Source organism: Bolinopsis microptera, chromosome 3, assembly GCF_026151205.1.
Source record: "Bolinopsis microptera isolate Bmic1 chromosome 3, MBARI_Bmic_1.0, whole genome shotgun sequence".
NCBI classification, from domain to species: Eukaryota; Metazoa; Ctenophora; class Tentaculata; order Lobata; family Bolinopsidae; genus Bolinopsis; species Bolinopsis microptera.
The window spans coordinates 14,352,797-14,374,720 of record NC_087074.1 but is presented as its reverse complement, the minus strand read 5'-3'; the positions used below and the strand labels follow the sequence as shown (position 1 = coordinate 14,374,720).

Here is a 21,924-nt window from a genome sequence, read left to right as displayed (position 1 = left end):
TAACATTAGTTTCATTATAGATTATAAATTACTAGAGTATAAGTAGATCAATGACTTTACTTCGTTAAATTAAAATTAAAAAGTCATCACTTTTTCATCCGTCTTAATTTTGCATTAGTATGCAGTATAGAATTATTACAGTAACGTAGTAATAATAACTTTTTTTTGATGAAAACTCTTTTTAAGGATTGTTCCATGTCGGGTTTGGGACTGTTATCCAATTATAACTATGAGAGTGACCCTTCGGATCCAGATGATACAGAAACTCCGAGTGCATCTAAAACACAGGTAATTACATACTTATCATCTGTAGCTTTTTATTAAGGCCATGCAGAAGCGAATTTTGGAATTTAGCTTATAAAATTCGATCAACTTAAAATTGACTTTACTTTAAATTCACGCAAATATTATTTTTATGTTTCGAGCCTATACCAGTCGGTGATATTATTCAAACGATAAATAGATCAAGAGGTAAGCCAGTACTCTCACCATCATTTAGGTAAGCCAATTAAATTTGTTGAATCTTCGCCAAGACAATTTTGTTGACTGATTTTGGCCAAATATTCCAGTTGATATTTTTTAACATAACCTGGTGACTAATCACATTTTTAACTACAGTCGGAGAACGGAAATGAAAAACTACATAAGCTGAGCAAGGAATCTGTTTGTCCTGATAAATCTAAAGAACAAGTGAGCCGAACATAATTTGTTGTTCTTTTGTTATTTGTAATAAAGCGCTTTTTAAAGTTACGTTGCGCACGCATGAATCGGTATTAAATTTATTGGCACTTTTATTCAGTCACAGTTTTGAAGCGCATACGTCGTAACGCGCGGTACATCTTTGTCATCGTACATATCCGACAAAAACAACTCCGACCATGCGCGCACGTATATACGCGACGTCGCATCGATCGATCGTCGATCATGCACGCACGTCGCCGCGTAGACCAATCTTGCACGCAAGTCGCGTCATTTCGATCAGTTGACAACTTCTCGATCTATGATCATTGATAGATGCTCAATTTCAGGAGGACAAACACGCGGATCGAAGCAGTGAAAATTCAGCAGGTATAAATAAGAATTTTATATTTTATTGATATGTGGGGGGGGGGGGGGGGGGGGGGGGGGGGGGCGGGGGGACTGGTATAGTCATTTATACGGGAGTTTCGTTTTTTTAAGTGTCTACAATGGTGAGAATCTACTTGGTGAAATATTTACACCGAGGCAAAATGTATTGTTCACATAATACCATGGTGAATATATTGATATAATTGGGTGCATGTTTTGTCCTTTTTTGGATTTTGTATCCACATTTCCACACATATTGAGCTTCAAACAGCAGAGAATATGTAGTTTATGCTAAATTTTTATTTAACTGGACAAGATGTCGTGGAACGGAGAAAGGACTAAAGGTGCAAATTTTGATATACACGACAGGACTAGACATATTAACTTACTATTAACTATCTAGTAAATAAATAAATCTAGTAAATAAATAAATCATGATATGCAAGTTTTAATTTTAAAGTTGGTTTTCTTAAAAAGAATAAACGATAAAGGTTACGTCATAACTCATAATTTTCAACTCTCATTTTCACTTATGTTAGATAAAATTATATTGTTATGACTTATAATTATAAGTATCTTAAATCATTTTAATACTTTCAACACTACTATATAACAAATAATTTGAGCATGAATAAGAAGTTGTTACTTTGAAACGTCGTTTATCCTAACAGTGCAATATCATTTGTCGCAAATCAGAATAATCAGAAACTATTTGGAAAACCCAAAAACTGTCTATACTTATAATTATGTATCATATGATTTTTGTAAAAATTTGCCGGTGTACCAAAAACCAGTGCGGTCCCCAATCAAAATAAGTATCTTAAATCATCTGACAAATTTACAATTATCATAGAAAAATATGAAAGTGTAAAACCAAAAAAATGAATGTGTTGGTAGAAAATTCTGTCACAATTTAAATTCATTCAATATTTAATACCCGCATATTTTTTGGCAAGTTACAGTGTTACATTCAGTCAGTGGTTTTATAAAATTGCAGATAAGTTAATTGTCATGGTTTAAGTAACAAGTTCTTCTTGTAGATTTAATTGCTTGCGTGTTTTTATTCGATCTGGAGGACGTACAAAGTCCAGAAACATTTTGTAAGGTTCTTCTAGTTTTCGTAGTTCTAACAACACTTCTTTAGTGTGATTTTCGAAGAGGCTCCGGGCAATCTGCTAGTATTGTTAAATCCGTGAAAAATTATAGACTTTATTAAACGAAATTTAATCATGGTATACTGAAAAAGCCTAATCTTACATTCAAACTCATCATTTATATCTTAGATTAATAGATGTGGATACTGGTGGGGAGGTGAAACACATTTGTTTACTTTAATAGTGAGCACATGTTCGGCGGGTTGAGGAGGTGAAACACATTTGTTTACATTTTTAGGGTAAGCACATGTTCGGCGGGTTGAAGAGGTGATACACATTTTGTATTATAGAAGGCTTGTAACACTTGTAACGCTTTCTTGTTACCCCCCTTTGAAGGCCCCGAATTATTTTCTGAACGAAACCTCAAAATTAACCGAGAAATCGACCTTCTTATTAACTCATTTTGATGACTGTTTCTGACCTAAAATTGCACGAAAAATCGATTTAGCTAGGTTTCAGAACCTATAAACACTTCCTTATCCCTCAAAATTGATGTTTTATAGTTGATACGAGCAACAAGCAACATATGTTTTGATCCTTCGGTTCTACTCATGACCTAGGCAGTTAAGCTGAACCCGACAGATCGAGGCAATCCTCACCTTATAACTGATCAAGCTGGTACTAACACAATTTTCAGATATAAATGTTCTTTGCGATACGTTTATTGCAGCTTTGCAACTTGAGTGAAGACCATGCAGAGTACGAAAACACACAGCAGGTAAGCAACTCACTTTTGGTGACTGTTCCTCACGAACATTCTGATCCTGTAACATATGAACAGGGAGATCGTCTCCTTAACAAATCGTACAGGTACTATCACAATTTCCAGAGCACAGCATGATAACAAAGTCAAAAGAAACACAATGAAGGTAGGTTACGAACACCACAATATAACAATCATACTAACAACTGAATTAAATTTATTCTGACGACGGGCAGCCCTGATGTTCTCCGTGATCCTCAACGAGCGACCACTTGTAATAGAGGTGTTATGTCACGTGACACCGATCCGTCCAATTACAAACAGGAAGAGTGAGCAGATCGATATCGTGTGTTTACTTTCCTTATCTTTATTTGACCCTCTGTTCACATTGTTATATCTACCACATCTCGGCTCGGCAAGGTCCGCGTGCAATATCTACACCGCGGTAAACACGCCATGATAAAGTCATGAACTTGAAATAGTGTGATTGTTGTACTTATATAACCGTGCCCATTGCCCACGTACAATACAACAAACTGTTGGGGGGGGGGGGGGGGGGGGGGGGGTTAAGATAAACAACCGATCTTGATAGTGTGTTGGTCGCTCCTCCAACTGACTGTGATGCTAACCGTTCAATCATGAACGGAACATTAACTTTGTTTAGTTATAGCATGTTTCGGTTTAATTGTTCAATTGCGGAGATTAGTATTATTAAAAACATTTATTCTAATATGAGGTCGCGATTATGAACTGAGTGAGATTCCAAATGATGAACTGTGCTTTAAGTTTACACCAACTGGAATCAAAGGAATAATGCATATATCCATGAGTGCTCCTTTGCTTAACTTATGAAAGTCACAGCAAATAAGTTGACACAATATTTCGCTTTGAACGTGACCAGTGAATTGGTGTTCTCTACAGCAGTACAATTACGGCGGGTGCGAATTGTGATGTTCAAAATTTAATTTTGTTATTGCAGCTGTAGTAATTGAAAGTTCCTACAATCCACAGGTCCCAATTGAAGCTCCGTCCAACATTGAGTCGGGCGCCAAATGTTACAGCCATTATAAGTGTAAGTTTTGGGAAACAAAGTTGTGGCGAAGATGTTGCTTTATCTGAGCGACATCGCATTTGTGTGTGCCCAACTTCATTGTCAACTTGAACCCTGTTTTTTTAAGGGAGGTTGACAGTGATTTTTTAAAAATGACCAGGTCTACTTAAATATCTAAAAAAATTATGTTAATATTCTGTTCATGACTGGACGATAAGTTCCTACAATCCCCCCCCCCCCCCCCCCCCCCCCCCCCCCCCCCCCCCCCCCCCAACAGTTTGCATTGTACATGGCCATGGGCTGTGGTCACGGTTACATTATAACGATCACGGATTACACAATTTCTAGTTCTGCATGACGTAATCATGGCGTGTGTACTGAGGTGCAGATAGGAGCACCTTAAAATTTCCAAGCTGTGGTAGAGAAAACAATGTGAACAAAGGGTCAAATACAGATAAGAAAGGTAAACAGAAGATATAATATCCGTCTGCTGACTCGTCCTGTTTGTAATTGGACGGATCGGTGTCACGTGACATAACACCTCTATTACAAGTGGTCGCTCGTTGAGGATCACGGAGAACATCAGGGCTGCCCGTCGTCAGAATAAATTTAATTCAGTTGTTAGTATGATTGTTATATTGTGGTGTTCGTAACCTACCTTCATTGTGTTTCTTTTGACTTTGTTATCATGCTGTGCTCTGGAAATTGTGATAGTACCTGTACGATTTGTTAAGGAGACGATCTCCCTGTTCATATGTTACAGGATCAGAATGTTCGTGAGGAACAGTCACCAAAAGTGAGTTGCTTACCTGCTGTGTGTTTTCGTACTCTGCATGGTCTTCACTCAAGTTGCAAAGCTGCAATAAACGTATCGCAAAGAACATTTATATCTGAAAATTGTGTTAGTACCAGCTTGATCAGTTATAAGGTGAGGATTGCCTCGATCTGTCGGGTTCAGCTTAACTGCCTAGGTCATGAGTAGAACCGAAGGATCAAAACATATGTTGCTTGTTGCTCGTATCAACTATAAAACATCAATTTTGAGGGATAAGGAAGTGTTTATAGGTTCTGAAACCTAGCTAAATCGATTTTTCGTGCAATTTTAGGTCAGAAACAGTCATCAAAATGAGTTAATAAGAAGGTCGATTTCTCGGTTAATTTTGAGGTTTCGTTCAGAAAATAATTCGGGGCCTTCAAAGGGGGGTAACAAGAAAGCGTTACAAGTGTTACAAGCCTTCTATAATACAAAATGTGTATCACCTCTTCAACCCGCCGAACATGTGCTTACCCTAAAAATGTAAACAAATGTGTTTCACCTCCTCAACCCGCCGAACATGTGCTCACTATTAAAGTAAACAAATGTGTTTCACCTCCCCACCAGTATCCACATCTATTTAACCGTAAATTGAAATAAAAGTCTACATCCTGGATTTAAAAATAACTGAAGACATTTCTAAAACAGACTAGTCCGAATCGGACTTAGAAAGGTGAACTCCCCAATCAATCGTTCAATACCAATTTTTTCATCCTTTCGCGAGATCCGCATTTTCATTTAAATATTTCCAAAGTTTAGAATACAAAATTTTGAGATCAAAATTTTGAAATTTAGATCTCATTATTGCTTTAAATTTGCGATGGAATATATGTCACCTCTCCCTCAAAATACCCACAAATATTTGCAGGTATCGTCGGAAACTTAAATGGTGTTATCAGATAACAATATTTAATAAATTTGCAATTGTAATGGATGATGATTATCACTCTACACTCGACTGTCACGTGACTTTTTTAACCCGTTCTCTAGCTGGCCCTGATCGACTTTTCGAAACCCTTACACTCTAATCTGATCCCAACCCTAACCCAATCTCTAACAAAAGCATGTACCCTAACGAGATATTAGACCAACTTCCTTATACGGTCATATCACGTGATCGAGACAGTTTTTCGCCAATATCTCGCCAGGGGAGCATTTTAACCCTATGTCATGGGGGGTGATTCGGAATGAGCGTCCGAAAATAAATCGATTCAAGTTGGTTCCAACCCTTTTAAAAAATCTCAAATATCGAGTATAGAGTGATTTAGCACGCTCGAATTATAACATATGACGTTGTTGTTCCTTATGAATGAACGTGTTTGGTGTATTTATCTTGTTGATGCATGTCAACTTTAATCTCTGTTCCGGATCATGTTGAGGGAAGATAACAGTTGCATGCATAAAACTAGTTTAAGGGGGCATAGCCCAAATCTGTCCAGACCAAATGACCTCATAGGCAGTTCAGTGACCTTCTAGCGCACCGTTTCCACACCAAAAAAAATGATTTTGAGAATTCCCATTTTTGTAATCGAGCATTTCCTGGTTAAGAGTGCAATTTTCGGAAAAAATTGTTGGTCGAGACGCTATAAGTTAATCATTTCTTGCGGTATCGAGTTGAAATTTTGCTCGCCGTTTATTCACATCTATGTCAAGGTGTGTGTAAAATCTTGATATCGTATCTAAAAAGGCTGGTGTGTTATGAATTTTTAAAGTCAAAAAGCTAAAATTGTCCTTTTTAGGCTTATTTTAACAAAATGTCAGTCAGGGAAGATCGGATTATTTGATGCTTGACATCAAATTGTTCTCTGAATTCTGGCGCAGTTTTTGATGCCCGCAAAAATGTTTTTACTCATTCACCTTCTGATCTATTGGACCTCAAAGCCAATCAACAAATTTAGCCACATTTTTCGTTTTTAATATTTACTGATTTTTCTAAAATTTTGATAGGAATGTGCTAGTGACTTTTTGAAGGGTGCAAAATAACCGCAACTAGCACATTTATCTATGAGTTATGAACAACAAAACACCCTAAAATGCTTCCCTTTGAAGTTATGGGAGAAAATGTGATTTTTTATCTGCAAAGCCAAAAAATCACATTTTCTCTCATAGGCAGACCTCATAGGCAGTTCAGTGACCTTCTAGCGCACCGTTTCCACACCAAAAAAAAATGATTTTGAGAATTCCCATTTTTGTAATCGAGCATTTCCTGGTTAAGAGTGCAATTTTCGGAAAAAATTTTTTTGTGGTTGAGACGCTATAAGTTAATGATTTCTTGCGGTATCGAGTTGAAATTTTGCTCGCCGCTTATTCACATCTATGTCAAGGTGTGTGTAAAATCTTGATATCGTATCTAAAAAGGCTGGTGTGTTATGAATTTTTAAAGTCAAAAAGCTAAAATTGTCCTTTTCAGGCTTATTTTAACAAAAAGTCAGTCAGGGAAGATCGGATTATTTGATGCATGACATCAAATTGTTCTCTGAATTCTGGCGCAGTTTTTGATGCCCTCAAAAATGTTTTTACTCATTCACCTTCTGATCTATTGGACCTCAAAGCCAAACAACAAATTTAGCCACATTTTTCGTTTTTAATATTTACTGATTTTTCTAAAATTTTGATAGGAATGTGCTAGTGACTTTTTGAAGGGTGCAAAATAACCGCAACTAGCACATTTATATATGAGTTATGAACAGCAAAACACCCTAAAATGCTTCCCTTTGAAGTTATGGGAGAAAATGTGATTTTTTATCTGCAAAGCCAAAAAATCACATTTGAGGGCATCAAAAACTGCGCCAGAATTCAGAGAACAATTTGATGTCAAGCATCAAATTATCCGATCTTCCCTGACTGACTTTTTGTTAAAATAAGCCTAAAAAGGACAATTTTAGCTTTTTGACTTTAAAAATTCATAACACACCAGCCATTTTAGATACGATATCAAGATTTTACACACACCTTGACATAGATGTGAATAAACGGCGAGCAAAATTTCAACCCGATACCGCAAGAAATAATTAACTTATAGCGTCTCAACCACAAAATAATTTTTTCCGAAAATTGCACTCTTAACCAGGAAATGCTCGATTACAAAAATGGGAATTCTCAAAATCTTTTTTTTTGGTGTGGAAACGGTGCGCTAGAAGGTCACTGAACTGCCTATGAGGTCATTTGGTCTGGACGGCACAAACCACTGTTTTGGGGTATGCCCTCTTAAGGGGGGGGGGGCCAATGGATATTTTTTTGTGAAACTTGATTTCGAGATAGTAGTTGACCAACAAACTAAGACCAGTGACCGAACTTTTGAGGGGGTCCCGGACCCCAACCGCCAAACGGTGCGCGCAGGGCAGCCACGCCCATATTTGGTCCAAATTAGGCCCAATTTAGCCAAATACCCTGAACATGCCCAAAACCAAGGTTTATGGTGCTCTACTTGTAGCTAGTGGTCTCCTGAACTCGTATATGAAATTTCATCAAGATTGGACGAAAAATGACTGAGTTATGAGCCAAAAACCATATGCCCATATTTGGGCATACGCACCAAATTTGGTAGATTTCGGCCCATAAATTGGTCAAATATCAATATTTTTGAATGAAACTTACTTTATATGAAAGGTAAGCCTAAACTACATATTATCTGTAAGTTATAGCTTTATATCTGTTTAAATGTGGATACTAAGGCGAAAAAGCCACAAAAAATGAATTAAATTGCCCATATCTCGGTTCGCGATATTTGCGGAATTGATCTCATTAAAATTGTAACAACTCAATCAGTTTTCAAAATTTTTGCATGAAATTTTCGAAATCGACTCGAAATTGCATTTCCACCTTATTTTAAATACGGATTTTTGATTTAGGCCTCCAAAAAAATTTGGCGGCCAAATTCCAAAATTATCTCACAAAAATTCAGAATTTGGCCGCCAAATTTTTTTGGAGGCCTAAATCAAAAATCCGTATTTAAAATAAGGTGGAAATGCGATTTCGAGTCGATTCCGAAAATTTCATGCAAAAATTTTGAAAACTGATTGAGTTGTTACAATTTTAATGAGATCAATTCCGCAAATATCGCGAACCGAGATATGGGCAATTTAGTTCATTTTTTGTGGTTTTTTCGCCTTAGTATCCACATTTAAACAGATATAAAGCTATAACTTACAGATAATATGTAGTTTAGGCTTACCTTTCATATAAAGTAAGTTTCATTCAAAAATATTGACATTTGACTAATTTATGGGACGAAATCTACCAAATTTGGTGCGTATGCCCAAATATGGGCATATGGTTTTTGGCTCATAACTCAGTCATTTTTTGTCCAATCTTGATGAAATTTCATATACGAGTTCAGGAGACCACTAGCTACAAGTAGAGCACCATAAACCTTGGTTTTGGGCATGTTCAGGGTATTTGGCTAAATTGGGCCTAATTTGGACCAAATATGGGCGTGGCTGCCCTGCGCGCACCGTTTGGCGGTTGGGGTCCGGGACCCCCTCAAAAGTTCGGTCACTGGTCTTAGTTTGTTGGTCAATTGCTATCTCGAAATCAAGTTTCACAAAAAAATACCCATTGGCCCCCCCCCTTAAGTCACCAATGCACAATCTGAAGTTTGTGAACCTCAACTAAGCCTTTCACTTATTATATATATACTGGGGTCCACATTTTGGGACCTAGTACGGAGTACCCCATTATAGACATTCACCTTTAATATATAAAATTAGAATCAAGTTGGCACAGACTTTATTAGTGACCCTACAAAGTACAAGGCCTACATGAATTTTACTTTTATTCTTCTGACCGTGTTCTGACCCTTGTAACCATTCTGACCCTTGTAACCATTATGCAACATTCAGCAGTGTAAGATGAGCCGTGCTCATTTATAATGTTGTACCTCACTGAATCATATTTCATTTATAATTTATCATGTGACCTTTTCGGTGCTACAAACTCCTCGTTAGATATGTGCTCCTCGTTAAATATCCATTCCTTGTTGAATATTTTGTCATACCAAGTTCGATTTTATTCGTCGTTGTGTATCGTTTCAGTTTTTAAATTGTCCATGTACTGAACAACCTTTGGAGAATTTATTGATCTACGTATATAAGGTTCAGTTACAGAACAGAAAATATCTCAGAAGTTTGAAGTACTTGTGAAGATGATCGTGGAAAATAAGGCTCATTCAACTATAGAATCCAGCCTGCCGGAAGCAGATAAAGGACCGGTCAGTAGTGATGATTTGCTAGAGGAGTTGACCCGAAACCGGAGTTGGAAGTACACAGCTCTGATAATGTCACTGATGTTGGTATGGATGGGAGGGCCTTCTATTCATTATATAACTGCATTCGCAGGTGATTTTTGCAGCTGAAATAACTTGCAAGACTAATCACAGATTATGATGTATCATATAGGTCGAAACGTACAAGATCATAAATTGATAAAAATCGTGCTATGTTTTCTTGTATGCATCACTTTTATTTATTGAACTACTTAAATTTACTGAAGATGATCTAATTTTACTAACTTGCAAATTTTGATCCAGGTATTGATCCAACCCCCGACGACATTTGGAAATGCAAATCCGAAAAGTGCTATAATTTGACAAGAGCCAATCCATCATTAATACACAAATTTCCTTGCAAAATCACCAAAGAAGAAGATGGCAAAGAAGAACTGATTCTTGGACCTTCTGACATAGAATGGAGTCTTGAACATACCTCATTTTCTGCTGATTTTGACTTGTACTGCGATGTTGGATCCCGAAAAGCACGAAAGACCTTGTTAACATCAATTTTCTTCGCTGGAGGATTATCAGGATTAATTCTTGGTGGCTACTTGCCCGATAAAATTGGGAGAAAGAAGACAGCAATGATTGGCATGTTCATCGGGGCCTCCTCACTTTTAATAGGGAAATTTTGTCACAACTACTCCTTACTCTTGGCAATCAGGTACTTCCTTGGCATTGGTAGTCTTTTGTCAACAAATGGCATGTACCTTCTCACAGCAGAGCTTGTTCCATCAAAACATAGGAACATTATAAATGGTTGGGCAGGATGTTTGTGGGCATTTGGTTACCCCATTGCAGTAGGAATCGGCTACTTTATTAAAAGCTGGAACAACATGTTTTTAGCAACGTCCGTGATGTTGGTGCTTATAACATTACAAACCCTTATCTGCCCAGAATCGCCAAGATTCTTTTTGATAAAAAATGATGTAGAAGCAGCCAAGAAAGTCTTGAAAGCTTTGGCAAAATTGAACAAGATGAACCTTGATCTGGAAAACATCGAAATAGCAGATGTCGGAAAGGCTAAAGATAGAGACCATAATGCCAGGCAGCAACTGATCGAATTTATTCGGTACCCAAGTCTTCGTCTCGAAACGATAATTCTGATGTTCCTTTGGCCATCCGTTGCGATGTTCTACTTCGGCTTCAACTTTGGTTGGGGAGAAATACTACCAGATAGATACACAGGGTACATTATGGCTGGTGTGGGAGAACTGATTGCTTATTTTATGTGCGTTTGTTTAATAGGCTGGCTGGGAAGAAGAAGGGCAATGATAGTCATGTTTCTAGGGGCTGCTCTGACTTACCTCATAGCGATTCCAGACGTGGAATTTGGAAGGGGCTGGAATCTGGAGAGCGTCAGCTGTTTGTACGGAATTACATTTGTGTCCGGGGCTTACTCAGGGCTGTTTCTTTGGACTGGAGAAATAGCACCTACAACACATAGGGGTATTGTGTTCAGCAGTTGTTGTGGCATTTCGAGATTTGGCTCCTTCATAGGTCCGTTCATATTCAACAATTTGGCACCCATCACTCACAAAGCGGTACCTCTTGGGGGCCTAGCTTTTATCTCGGTTCTTTGTATGGTGGGATCATTTCTGCTGGTCGAGACTGGAAACGAGCGAATACCTCTCACTGGACAAGATGTCGAGGAAAGAAGAAAGGGCTACAAGTACAAGATTTAAGATTGTACCCTGTATAGTAGACCATGGCAGGACTCCCCCGCAACGACACTCTACCTACCATTATAACGAAGATAACATCATAGAGACCTTCATATTAGGACTGAAAACTGCTTTTAAACCATTTTTAAGCTTTTCTGATTTTGAGAGATAACAGACTCCAGTTTCAAATTATTCGAACGTGAAATTGAGCATGCTGTTATGGTTTTGATAAGAAGAAGAGTTGTATTTTTTAAAACTTTATATTTTCTTCATATGTACATTGTACACTTACCTGCAAAGTCTTCTTCTGATTGGTCGGCGTCGACAGTAAGCCTTCCTTACGGTGGCTTTCACAACACGTCCCCATTTCCCCAACTCCTGCTGCTGGAGAGAGAGACTCCCAAATTATATACCATTTAAAATATATTAAACATAGATATCGACGACAGACTCCGGGAGTCTTGAAGTTCTGTTACCACCGCCCCTGGTGCAACCCCGCCGGGTTAACGACGGAGAGACAGGGACTTTCAGGGGAGGTCATGGCCTTCTATGTACAACTCAGGAGTGTAGGAAGAGGGGGGCACCGGGAAGGTGGGCGACCCCCCCCCCCCTCCCCCCCTCCCCTAAAATCTGGAAAAGGGGCTAAAAGGGGCAAACCTTTTGGCCTCATTTGGCCTATCCTGTCTAACTGCAGTCAAACTGCACGATAGTTGCCGATTTATAAAATTCAGAAAACATTGCTAGTTACGCTTCTGTGTCGTGTTCAGTATCTTCAAGTAAATTAGCAGGACACAATCCAGCTGTGAGCTGGCATGAACCAGAAATCTGATAATTTATATTACATATTCCGATATTACATGTCAGGATTCATCAGAAGTTCAGGAACCTAGCGATTATAAAATTCAGATAACATTGCTAGTTACTCTTCTATGCTGTGTTCAGTATTTTCAAGTAAATTAGCAGGACACAATCCAGCTGGCATGAACCAGAAATCTGTTAATTTATATTACATATTCTGATATTAAACGGGTAGCTGATTTTGATAAAATAACATCGTAATCCGATGAAATAACAGACGTAATATTACTTATTAGGACATCAGTAATTTGATAAAATTTAAAGTTTCGATGTGTGAATTACCCTGAATTAAAGCTTGGTGTCAGGATTCATCAGAAGTTCAGAAGCCTAGCGATTATAAAATTCAGATAACATTACTGATTACTCTTTAATGCCGTGGGATTAAATTAACAGGACACAGTTTGCCCCTTGTAGTCCAAATTTGCATAACATAATTGCTAGAATTCATTCCTTAAAACAAATTTTCCAAAATTTGCTCCAGTTTCTCCCCATTGCATGTTGCACCCTCTTTGAGAGTGAGACCTATTACTATAAGCATATTTTTCAAAACTTGCAGGACTTTTCCTCTCACCATTAAATTGGTACAAAAAAATCTTTCTGGATTTTTCATTTCACATTGCTAGATTTCAATTCTGGAAGCAGTTTTTCGATAGAATGCATTATGCATCCCTTTTCGAACTACAAGTTTATTTCGCAAGAGCTGCTTGCAGGCCCTAACATGCATTTAAAATCGTATCATTTTAATCGTTCTTGAAACTGTGTTTGAAAATGATCTCTATTGCCAAATTGCTTAGCTAGGCCTTTTCACACGGGATCTTCACACCTGGATTTGGGACCGATCAGTTTCCGGTCCCAAAGTCTCCCAGTGGCTCCTCTATCGTTGTTTTGAGTATCCGATACAAAACCAAATCCTAGGGCACGCGAGACGTGGAAGCCTGTGAGCGTGTTAGTTTCCTGGAAGGTATTATTTGCCTGTGGGAAGAGCGGTTATGCTGCGGTTCTAAGTTTAGTAGAGGCTATTAGAGCCTTCCTTTTTTGTAGAGATAGCTAGTTCCTTCCTTTGCATAGGTTAGAAACACCCATGCACCTCCCGTTCGAGCCACCCACCCCACACCGCGTGGAGGTTCGGTGAGGTTTTCGTGGGGCCACCTGCATAGTCAATATTCGATCAGTTTGAACATTAGTTTCATTTGTCAGAACCCCAAATACTTTAAGTGTTTATATCTAAAGATGGTACTTTAACCGTAACCCTAACCCTAACCCTAACCGGCCTAACCCTAACCCTAACCCTAACCTATATAGAGACATGGTTCAGAAAAGGACAGAAAACTGCTTTTAAAATATTTTTAAAGTTTTGGCTGATTTTGAGAGATAACAGACTCCGGTTTCAAATTATTGGAGCGTTTCAAATTATTGGAGCGTGAAAAAAAGCATGCTGTTATGGTTTTGATATGACGGAAGAGTTGTATTTTTTAACTTTATATTTTCTCCATATTATGTACACTCACTACACCTGCAAAGTCAATATTCGAACAGTTAAAACGTTCGTTTCATTTGTCAGAACCGCAAATACTTCAAGAGTTTATATCTAAAGATGGTACTTTGTGCATTGACAGAATTTAATATAACGAAATTAAATTTAATTCCGTTTAATAACGTCTATAATTACTCACATACCATTATCTTACAGTGTGATGATTATATTTAACGTTTTGGCTTAAGATACCATCGGGTATTTCGCTTTAATAAAAACAGGAGTATTCCAGGAAGCTCTTTGTAACACTAATTCTAAACACAGTGAAGCTTTCGAATATCACGTGATCACTTTCAGACCGCCATCTAGTCGGCTGATTTGTGTTTAACTTAATCTTTGCGAAATAATTTTGGTATCATATTGCACCGAATTATATATATTTAAAAGTCAAAGTATGAAGCCTCTATAAGAACTGGTCATGGGGTTTAGTTTGTTTCTAGTCCAACATTCAATTTGAACCAATACGCAGATCTCATTCAGCTGTGCTCATCAATACTCAATAGGTTATTTTGCGATCTCCTTGCCGCTACAAAGCGCACCCTTTTCTTACCAGTTTAGCTTTATTTAAACGTTGCTAGTCGTTGTAGTTTAAATCGTATACGTCTGAATTACCTTTGCATTTTTGAAGATCAGTAAAAAACCAAAGAATAACACAGAAGGTAGCATTAGTTGTGAGGATGATCGTGGAAAATAAGGTTCACTCAACTAATGAATCCAGCCTGCCGGAAGCAGATAAAGGACCGGTCAGTAGTGATGATTTGCTAGAGGAGTTGACCCGAAACCGGAGTTGGAAGTATACAGCTCTGATAATGTCACTGATGTTGATATGGACGGGACAAACCGTAAACATTTATTTAACTGCATTCGCAGGTGATTGGAATAACATAACTTAAAAGCCTGATCGCAGATCATTATGTATGATATAAATCAAAAAGTACAAGATCGGGAAGAAATTCAAAACGTGCTGCAATTTTATGTATTTTCATCTACATTCTAGTACTAAAATGAAGATGGTGTGTATTTATTTTAGCTAATTTTGCTAATTTGCAAATACTTTTTCAGGTATTGACCCAACCCCCGACGATATTTGGAAATGCAAATCCGAAAAGTGTCTTGAATTGACAAGAGTTAATCCATCATTACTTCAAAAATTTCCTTGCAAAATCACGGAAGAAGTAAGTGGCAAAGAAGAGCTAATTTTTGGACCTTCGGACATAGAATGGAGTCTTGAGCATACCTCATTTTCTGTGGAGTTTGATTTGTACTGCGATGTCGGATCCCGAAAGGCACGGAAAACCCTGTTATCGTCAATTTTGTTTGCTGGAGGATTGTTGGGGTTTATTCTAGGTGGTTACTTGTACGATAATATTGGAAGAAAAAAGACAGCCATGATTGGCATCTTCATCGGAGCTTCTTCACATCTATTGGGGACATTTTGTCATGACTACAAATTACTCTTAGCAATTAGGTTTTTCATTGGCGTTGGTAATATTTTAGCTTCCGATGGGATGTACATTCTCACAGCGGAGCTTATTCCATCCAAGCATAGGAACATCACGAACGGTTGGTCAGGGTGTTTGGCTTCATTTGGTTACTTCATTGCAGTAGGAATCGGCTACTTCATAAAAAGCTGGAACAACATGTTTTTAGCAACGTCAATAATGATGTGGCTCATAGCATTACAAATCTTTATCTGCCCAGAATCGCCCAGATTCTTTTTGATAAAAAATGATGTGAACGCAGCCAAGAAAGTCTTCAAAACCTTAGCAAAATTGAACAGCATAGACTTGGATCTAGAAAACATCCAAATTATAGACGTCGGAAAGGCTAAAGATAGAAACCATAATTTCAAGCAGCAACTGACCGAATTTATTCGGTACCCGAGTCTTCGACTTGAAACGATAATACTCATGGCCCTGTGGCCATCTGTTGCTATGTTTTATTGTGGTTTCAGTTTTGGTTGGGGAGAGATATTGCCAGATATATACTCAGGGTACATTATGGCTGGTGTGGGAGAAGCAATATCTTCTTTAACGTGCGTCTCTTTTACAGGCTGGCTGGGAAGAAGAAGGGCCATGGTAGTCATGTTTCTCGGGGCTGCTCTGACTTACCTCATAGCGATTCCAAACGTGGAATTTGGAAGTGGCTGGACAATGGAAAGTGTCAGCTGTTTGATCGGAGTCATATTTGTTACCGGAGCATACGCGGGGCTGTTTCTCTGGACTGGAGAAATAGCACCAACAACACACAGAGGTCTTGTGTTCAGTATTTGTTCTGGTATTTCCAGAGTTGGCTCCTTCATAGGTCCGTTCATATTCAACAATTTGGCACCCATCACTCACAAAGCGGTACCTCTCGGGGGCCTAGCTTTTATTTCGGTCCTTTGTATGCTGGGATCATTTCTGCTGGTCGAGACTGGAAACGAGCGGATACCTCTCACTGGACAAGATGTCGAGGAAAGAAGAAGGGACTACAAGTACAAAATCTAGGATATAATATGTAAATTTTCTACGAGTGTCAAATCTCTCTATGCCGTGCCACTTGACAGGTTATCAGCTGTGAGGCTACAGAGTACAGAATACAGATACGTTTTTCATACCTTGCACTTTTTGCTTCCCCAAGATGCCCGGTGTAAAAAGGTTTCACTAAGTAGAACATGACAGGACTCAACAGTTTTAATTTGGAAAATCATATTCGTTGTCATATTCTGATTCAGAATATTTTTTATAACAACTGACAATTTTAGGTGAACAGCCAGCCACTAAGGAGTTCATTTTAGAATTTTGTATCTTTTAACTGTCAGTACAAACAAAGTATGCATATTATGGTGTTTCTGTAATAATATACTTTATAGTTTATATTACTTATTTGACAATTTCTGTCGCCATTTATTCACTCTTTTTACTTGTGTTCTTAAACAGTGATGAAGCACCCAAACATTAAATTGAAACTCAAGAGTGAAATTGCTCACTTGTTGGGTATAATACCTATAATTTTTAACCTAATTGGACAAAAAAGGCTGAATTTTTATCGAAGAACTGCCCATATTTAAATTTTGGCATACGCATAAAATTTGATAGCTTCTAGGCCATGAATTGGTCAAATATTAATATTTTCGGATGAGACAAACTTTAAATAAAAGAAAATTTGGTGAAGGGTAGACCTAAAACTCCCGACTTTACCAATCATGAATAGAGTCGATAAATTACTGATTAAAACACAACAGTGGAACACTAAATATATCCAAGATCAAAAGCGAGAGTAGAGGTTCAGGTATAACCTTTCAAACAGTAAATTCATACAATGAATGCGACCTTAGAAAGGTAGATTCCCCTAAAATAATGTAACGTATCCTACTCAGCTAATAACTTAGATGTCTGTCAAGAGAAACCTGTATTGGTGAAAAGGCTTAGCTTCAGCACTGAGGTGGTCTCTGAAGTCTTGGTATAATTATGAGACCTTAACTAGACGGTATGTAACGCGTCACTTAATGGATTACACAGGATTACACATGATTAAAATTAAATTATAGATCCATTATCATGGACCGTCGAAATTGTTGACAGAAATTAATGAAAACATTCATCTTTGCTTGAAGTCAGGGCCAGGGTTATCCTTAAATCTTAATTATGACTAATTCGCGAGGTTCTCGCCAAATTGATAGTAAAATTGTTTAAGTTTCGTGCATTTGGATTACGTTGACGCATATCTCGTTGTTGCGTGAGTCTCTGTTATAGCTGGTCGGCACATAGCGCATCTCGTATATAACGCCGAGTACGTGATCTGAAAATCCCATAAATTGTGAAAATATCTTCAACTCTTGCGGGTTGAGTTATATTAAATTCGTGATGTAGGCAAAAAGTTCTCACAAAAGTACAACTTTTCTTCTGGCATCTAATGGCACTCTTCCTCCCACGAGGTTGAGCTCTAAAATTCGCCCTGTCACGCATCTCGTTATTGATCACGTGACGCGTCACGTGCCGTTTAGCTAGGGTCTAGAGGGCATGGATTTTATTCTAAAATTAATCTACTAGGTTAAACAAGAACTCACCTTATTTGGCAATATTCCAATAATTATGTTCCTAACTTCTTCAATTAAATGAGGAGCGTAAACACTAAACATCCACGTTTTTTAGCCTTGAATTATCTCCATCGAATTACTGAAGTTTTAAAAGCTCGTATCTACAATGTTATCTGAAATTTGGTAGCCCTAGAGACGTTATTGTGGAACACAGAGTGATAATTTGTTGATCTCATTATTAATCACGTTTTCTGTGTCCACTGCACTGTCCGTACAATCACTGATTCTACAACATTTTATTCACAGGGAAATCAGACGGTAATTCTGATGAAAAGAACAAAGACAAACACGTCGATAGAACCAGCTCTTCTGATGAATCACGAGCTAATAGGAACCATGGGGTCCGCTCGTCTGACAACTTGTCACGTGACGACAGGAACCGGGGCGACAAGTCAAGAGATGACAAATATAAGAGTGCCAGATCTCGAGACCGGGAAGATAAGAGGAGAATGGACCACACGCACCATAAAAGGGACGATAGATCAGGCCGTGATCACGAGAGGTGAGATTTATACATTTTGGGGAGGGTGTCGCTAACATTGGAGGTTTGAGATGTCTTCTCTGTAATGTCTACTCGTATACAGTTAAATTTACCTATTCAGTATTTACAGTTTCCGTGCCTACCGATCAATGATTTGTCTTATCTTATCCTCAGTCCTTCTGGAGCACAACATAAGCTACAGAAAGCGCATGAGTTATAGGCGGTCCTGTCACGTGTCAGCTCCATGTCGTATTATTATACTAGGCTAGATAATATACTCTAGTAAATCTAGTTATATCCTTACAAAACATGACCAACCCGACCGCATATTATTATTTATGTATGACCTATAAGCAAATTACTTTCCAGATCACGTGACTACAAACGTAGAGACAACCGTGGTGGCAGAGACTTTAGAGGCAGAGGTTACCGCGGTAGAGACCATCGCACAGACTTTAGGCACAGGTGGGTCGCATTATTCCTAGGCTCATTATTCATAAATGCGTGTGATACGATTGAAATGAATTCGTAAAATAGCACTAAAGTATGCTTTCATATTCATTGTAATGGTTGCTGTTATTATATAAATAATAATCAATACTTTATTATATAGGTCGGCCAGCCAGGAGGCAAAAGACCGAGAATTTGAAGAATATAGAAGAAAAAAATATGGGGATAGCAGAGATTGGGGCAAAGTTAGCGCAGGTCAGAACAATATAATGTTCTCCAGATTAATTTTTAGCTTTTCCCCACCTTTAATTATTATTTTACTACAGTCACAAAGTTATTAAAGAATTAATAATGTTGGATTATTATCTGAACCTTGAATCCCTATTTCGATCACAGAATATTTTAAATCATGACTAAAGAAATTAAACGAATATCAAACGGAAATAGTTCAATGATTACTAAATAATAAATTAGTAACTATATTAATTTAAAAATGATCACTCATCGGAGTTTTTGTATGCCTCTATTTTCTCAGAGTCTCTGAAGGATGTTAAGACAGATTCAACTCTTCCAACTTCATTTGACAACACCATCGCAAAGCAGCTGGCCGCTCAACGAGAAAAGAGGAAATTGCTTTGGGGCAAAAAAGAGGTCATTAAAATGATAAGTGGATGGTTTCAAACGTGTTTTTAGATTCAAAATAACGGGAAATGTCGAAATTTAATTTTAAATCAGAGACATGACACTTTGTGTTTTCTTAGATGTGAATCTCATAATTAATAATAATTAAACGTAGGATGGAGAGGGATCAACTTCAAGTCAGAAAGGTGCCTGGGGAACAGGATGCCTTAAAAACGACGAAACAGGGGAGCAAACAGCCAAGTTTCTGAAACTCATGGGAGTTAGGGATGTTACTGCTGACAGTAAGTCTTAGCAATTTAAGGTTTAGATACAATTGTAGATTAAACTCTTGTCGAATTACACTGTGCTGTTTATCTCATATTTCCTATAACATTTTTTTTTCAGATTTAAAGGATTATAAAAAGTCTGATGAGAGCGTGTTACGCTCATCTGAAGCTGTTAATTCTATGGAAAATGAGTATGAGAAAAGCAGGTAAACAGCTAATAGAGCTTTGATAAATAAATGATGCGATGTGATTTATTCTTTATTTTTTATTTTATTTTATTTTATTATAAAATTCCCTGATGATTCACTTTCCCAGATATATGCAACATATTAACAAGGGAGTCGGATTGGGTATGATACAATTCACCAAACCGCCTCCCCCCACCTGAGGACACCTCTTCTTTTTCCAGAACTTACTAATCCGAACATTACCTCCGCAAGACTCTGACGAATTTTATTTGAACCTGTTTTTTAGCATATTACCATTTACTGTTGTATATCACCATTGATTCATTAACATTGAAGAAATGTGGTGATGTCTGATATGGTGATACAACCCTACTGAACAATGTCGAGTGCATAAATTTTTGGGCTGTTTTGAATTTGCTGCGAAATTAAATTGTTTGGGAATTGATATATATTAATATTTAATAGTTGAGAATATAGATGACTATTAGATTTAGACTTCTGTGTTTGTCTTTACGGTTTACTGCTGAATGAACCAGGAATACGTGAAGTGCACCTTTGTTTTCATATGCCTGGTTCATTTTGCATGTTGTTATCTTAACAAATTTGGATTTATTAATTTCTTTTTCATAATGAAATTTAGAGATATGACCTCTTTCATGCCATAATAACGATTGATTGAAGGATAATATGTTACACAGTAAGAAACTGACTCTGTGCCTTGGAATGTGATTTTAAGGGGGCGTACACCAAAACAGTGGTTTGTGCCGTCCAAGCCAAATGACCTCATATGCAGTTCAGTGACCATCTAGCGTACCGTTTCCACACAAAAAAATATTTTGAGAATACCTATTTTTGTAATCAAGCATTTTTCCTGGTACAAATAGATCGACATCGAGAGAGAAAACTAATATAAGCTTTGTGCTTTGATTATAAATTATTAAAAACATCATAACTATAATTGAAATTAAATCTGTACATCATTGATTCGAATTTCTTGTAGTTATGTAATGGCTAATCGAATATTCCTTGGTAATGTTGCCTTTAGTAAATTTCAGAAAGTTTGGATGAAGAGCAAGATTTCAGTCCAAAGGAAGATCAAAATCTACGAGGCACAAGTAGTCTCTATTCTACTCTACAACTGCAACTCCTGGGCTGCACCACTAGCTTCGTTGAATGAACTTGATATTGCTCATCGCAAACACCTCCGAAGAATCCTCAACATCAGATGGCCTACTGGGGTTATTTCTAATGAGGCACTCTATGCTCGTTGTTATGTCACTCCCTTGTCTGTGAGAGTCTCTAAGTTTCGATGGAGAATGTTAGGACATATCTTAAGAGGACAGGAAGACTCACCAGCATACACCTCTATGTTATTTGCTATAAATTCTGATATTTTTATGGAAGGGAGACGGGGTAGACCATGTTTAAACTTATTAGATGTTATTAGAAAAGACTTGACTAGTAGAAATCTTGATATTAGACTTAAGAATTTGACTGATTTCGAAGACCTTAGATTTTTAGCTTTAGATAGGGAGGAGTGGAAGAAGTTAGAAGTTGGTTGATGTTTTTTGTTTTCTTTTTTAAGCGTTTTGATATCTATAAGGTGCCTAGGATGCTCTTTTAAAGAGATATTTCGTACTTTGAAAGATTTACTACTACTATGTAATGGCTACGGCCTACGTTTATTCAAACACATTTTTA

At 37.6% G+C, this 21,924-nt stretch overlaps 2 protein-coding genes across 4 annotated transcripts; both read left to right on the top strand.

The window, feature by feature from the left end:
- The first annotated feature begins 186 nt into the window (after window positions 1-186).
- LOC134812757 (solute carrier family 22 member 15-like) lies at window positions 187-20,935 on the top strand. Of its 3 annotated transcripts, XM_063820322.1 has the most exons (10): window positions 187-288; window positions 619-690; window positions 1,029-1,068; window positions 18,443-18,698; window positions 19,047-19,142; window positions 19,291-19,382; window positions 19,663-19,778; window positions 19,924-20,050; window positions 20,154-20,241; window positions 20,351-20,935. In XM_063820322.1, the coding sequence occupies exons 1-10, from the start codon at window positions 196-198 to the stop codon at window positions 20,421-20,423; spliced, it is 1,053 nt and encodes a 350-aa protein (XP_063676392.1). In that variant the 5' UTR covers window positions 187-195; the 3' UTR covers window positions 20,424-20,935. The 3 variants fall into 3 exon arrangements, with proteins under 3 accessions (XP_063676392.1, XP_063676390.1, XP_063676391.1); XM_063820320.1 differs by lacking the exons at window positions 18,443-18,698; window positions 19,047-19,142; window positions 19,291-19,382; ... (2 more) ...; window positions 20,154-20,241; window positions 20,351-20,935 and adding an exon at window positions 15,178-17,005; XM_063820321.1 differs by lacking the exons at window positions 187-288; window positions 619-690; window positions 1,029-1,068; ... (5 more) ...; window positions 20,154-20,241; window positions 20,351-20,935 and adding exons at window positions 14,596-14,985; window positions 15,178-16,999.
- On the top strand, window positions 9,738-12,000 carry LOC134812758 (solute carrier family 22 member 15-like). The gene is made up of 2 exons (XM_063820324.1): window positions 9,738-10,126; window positions 10,318-12,000. The coding sequence occupies exons 1-2, from the start codon at window positions 9,934-9,936 to the stop codon at window positions 11,742-11,744; spliced, it is 1,620 nt and encodes a 539-aa protein (XP_063676394.1). The 5' UTR covers window positions 9,738-9,933; the 3' UTR covers window positions 11,745-12,000.
- Window positions 20,936-21,924: the final 989 nt, after the last annotated feature.

Excerpts from the sequence above, each read along its gene's own strand:
- LOC134812757 (XM_063820320.1), top strand. The coding sequence starts at position 196 with ATGTCGGGTTTGGGACTGTTATCCAATTATAACTATGAGAGTGACCCT. Across the intron at positions 289-618 it reads CGAGTGCATCTAAAACACAG|TCGGAGAACGGAAATGAAAA; the intron begins GTAATTACATAC and ends TTTTAACTACAG. Across the intron at positions 1,069-15,177 it reads AAGCAGTGAAAATTCAGCAG|GTATTGACCCAACCCCCGAC; the intron begins GTATAAATAAGA and ends ATACTTTTTCAG.
- LOC134812758 (XM_063820324.1), top strand. The coding sequence starts at position 9,934 with ATGATCGTGGAAAATAAGGCTCATTCAACTATAGAATCCAGCCTGCCG. Across the intron at positions 10,127-10,317 it reads TTATATAACTGCATTCGCAG|GTATTGATCCAACCCCCGAC; the intron begins GTGATTTTTGCA and ends ATTTTGATCCAG.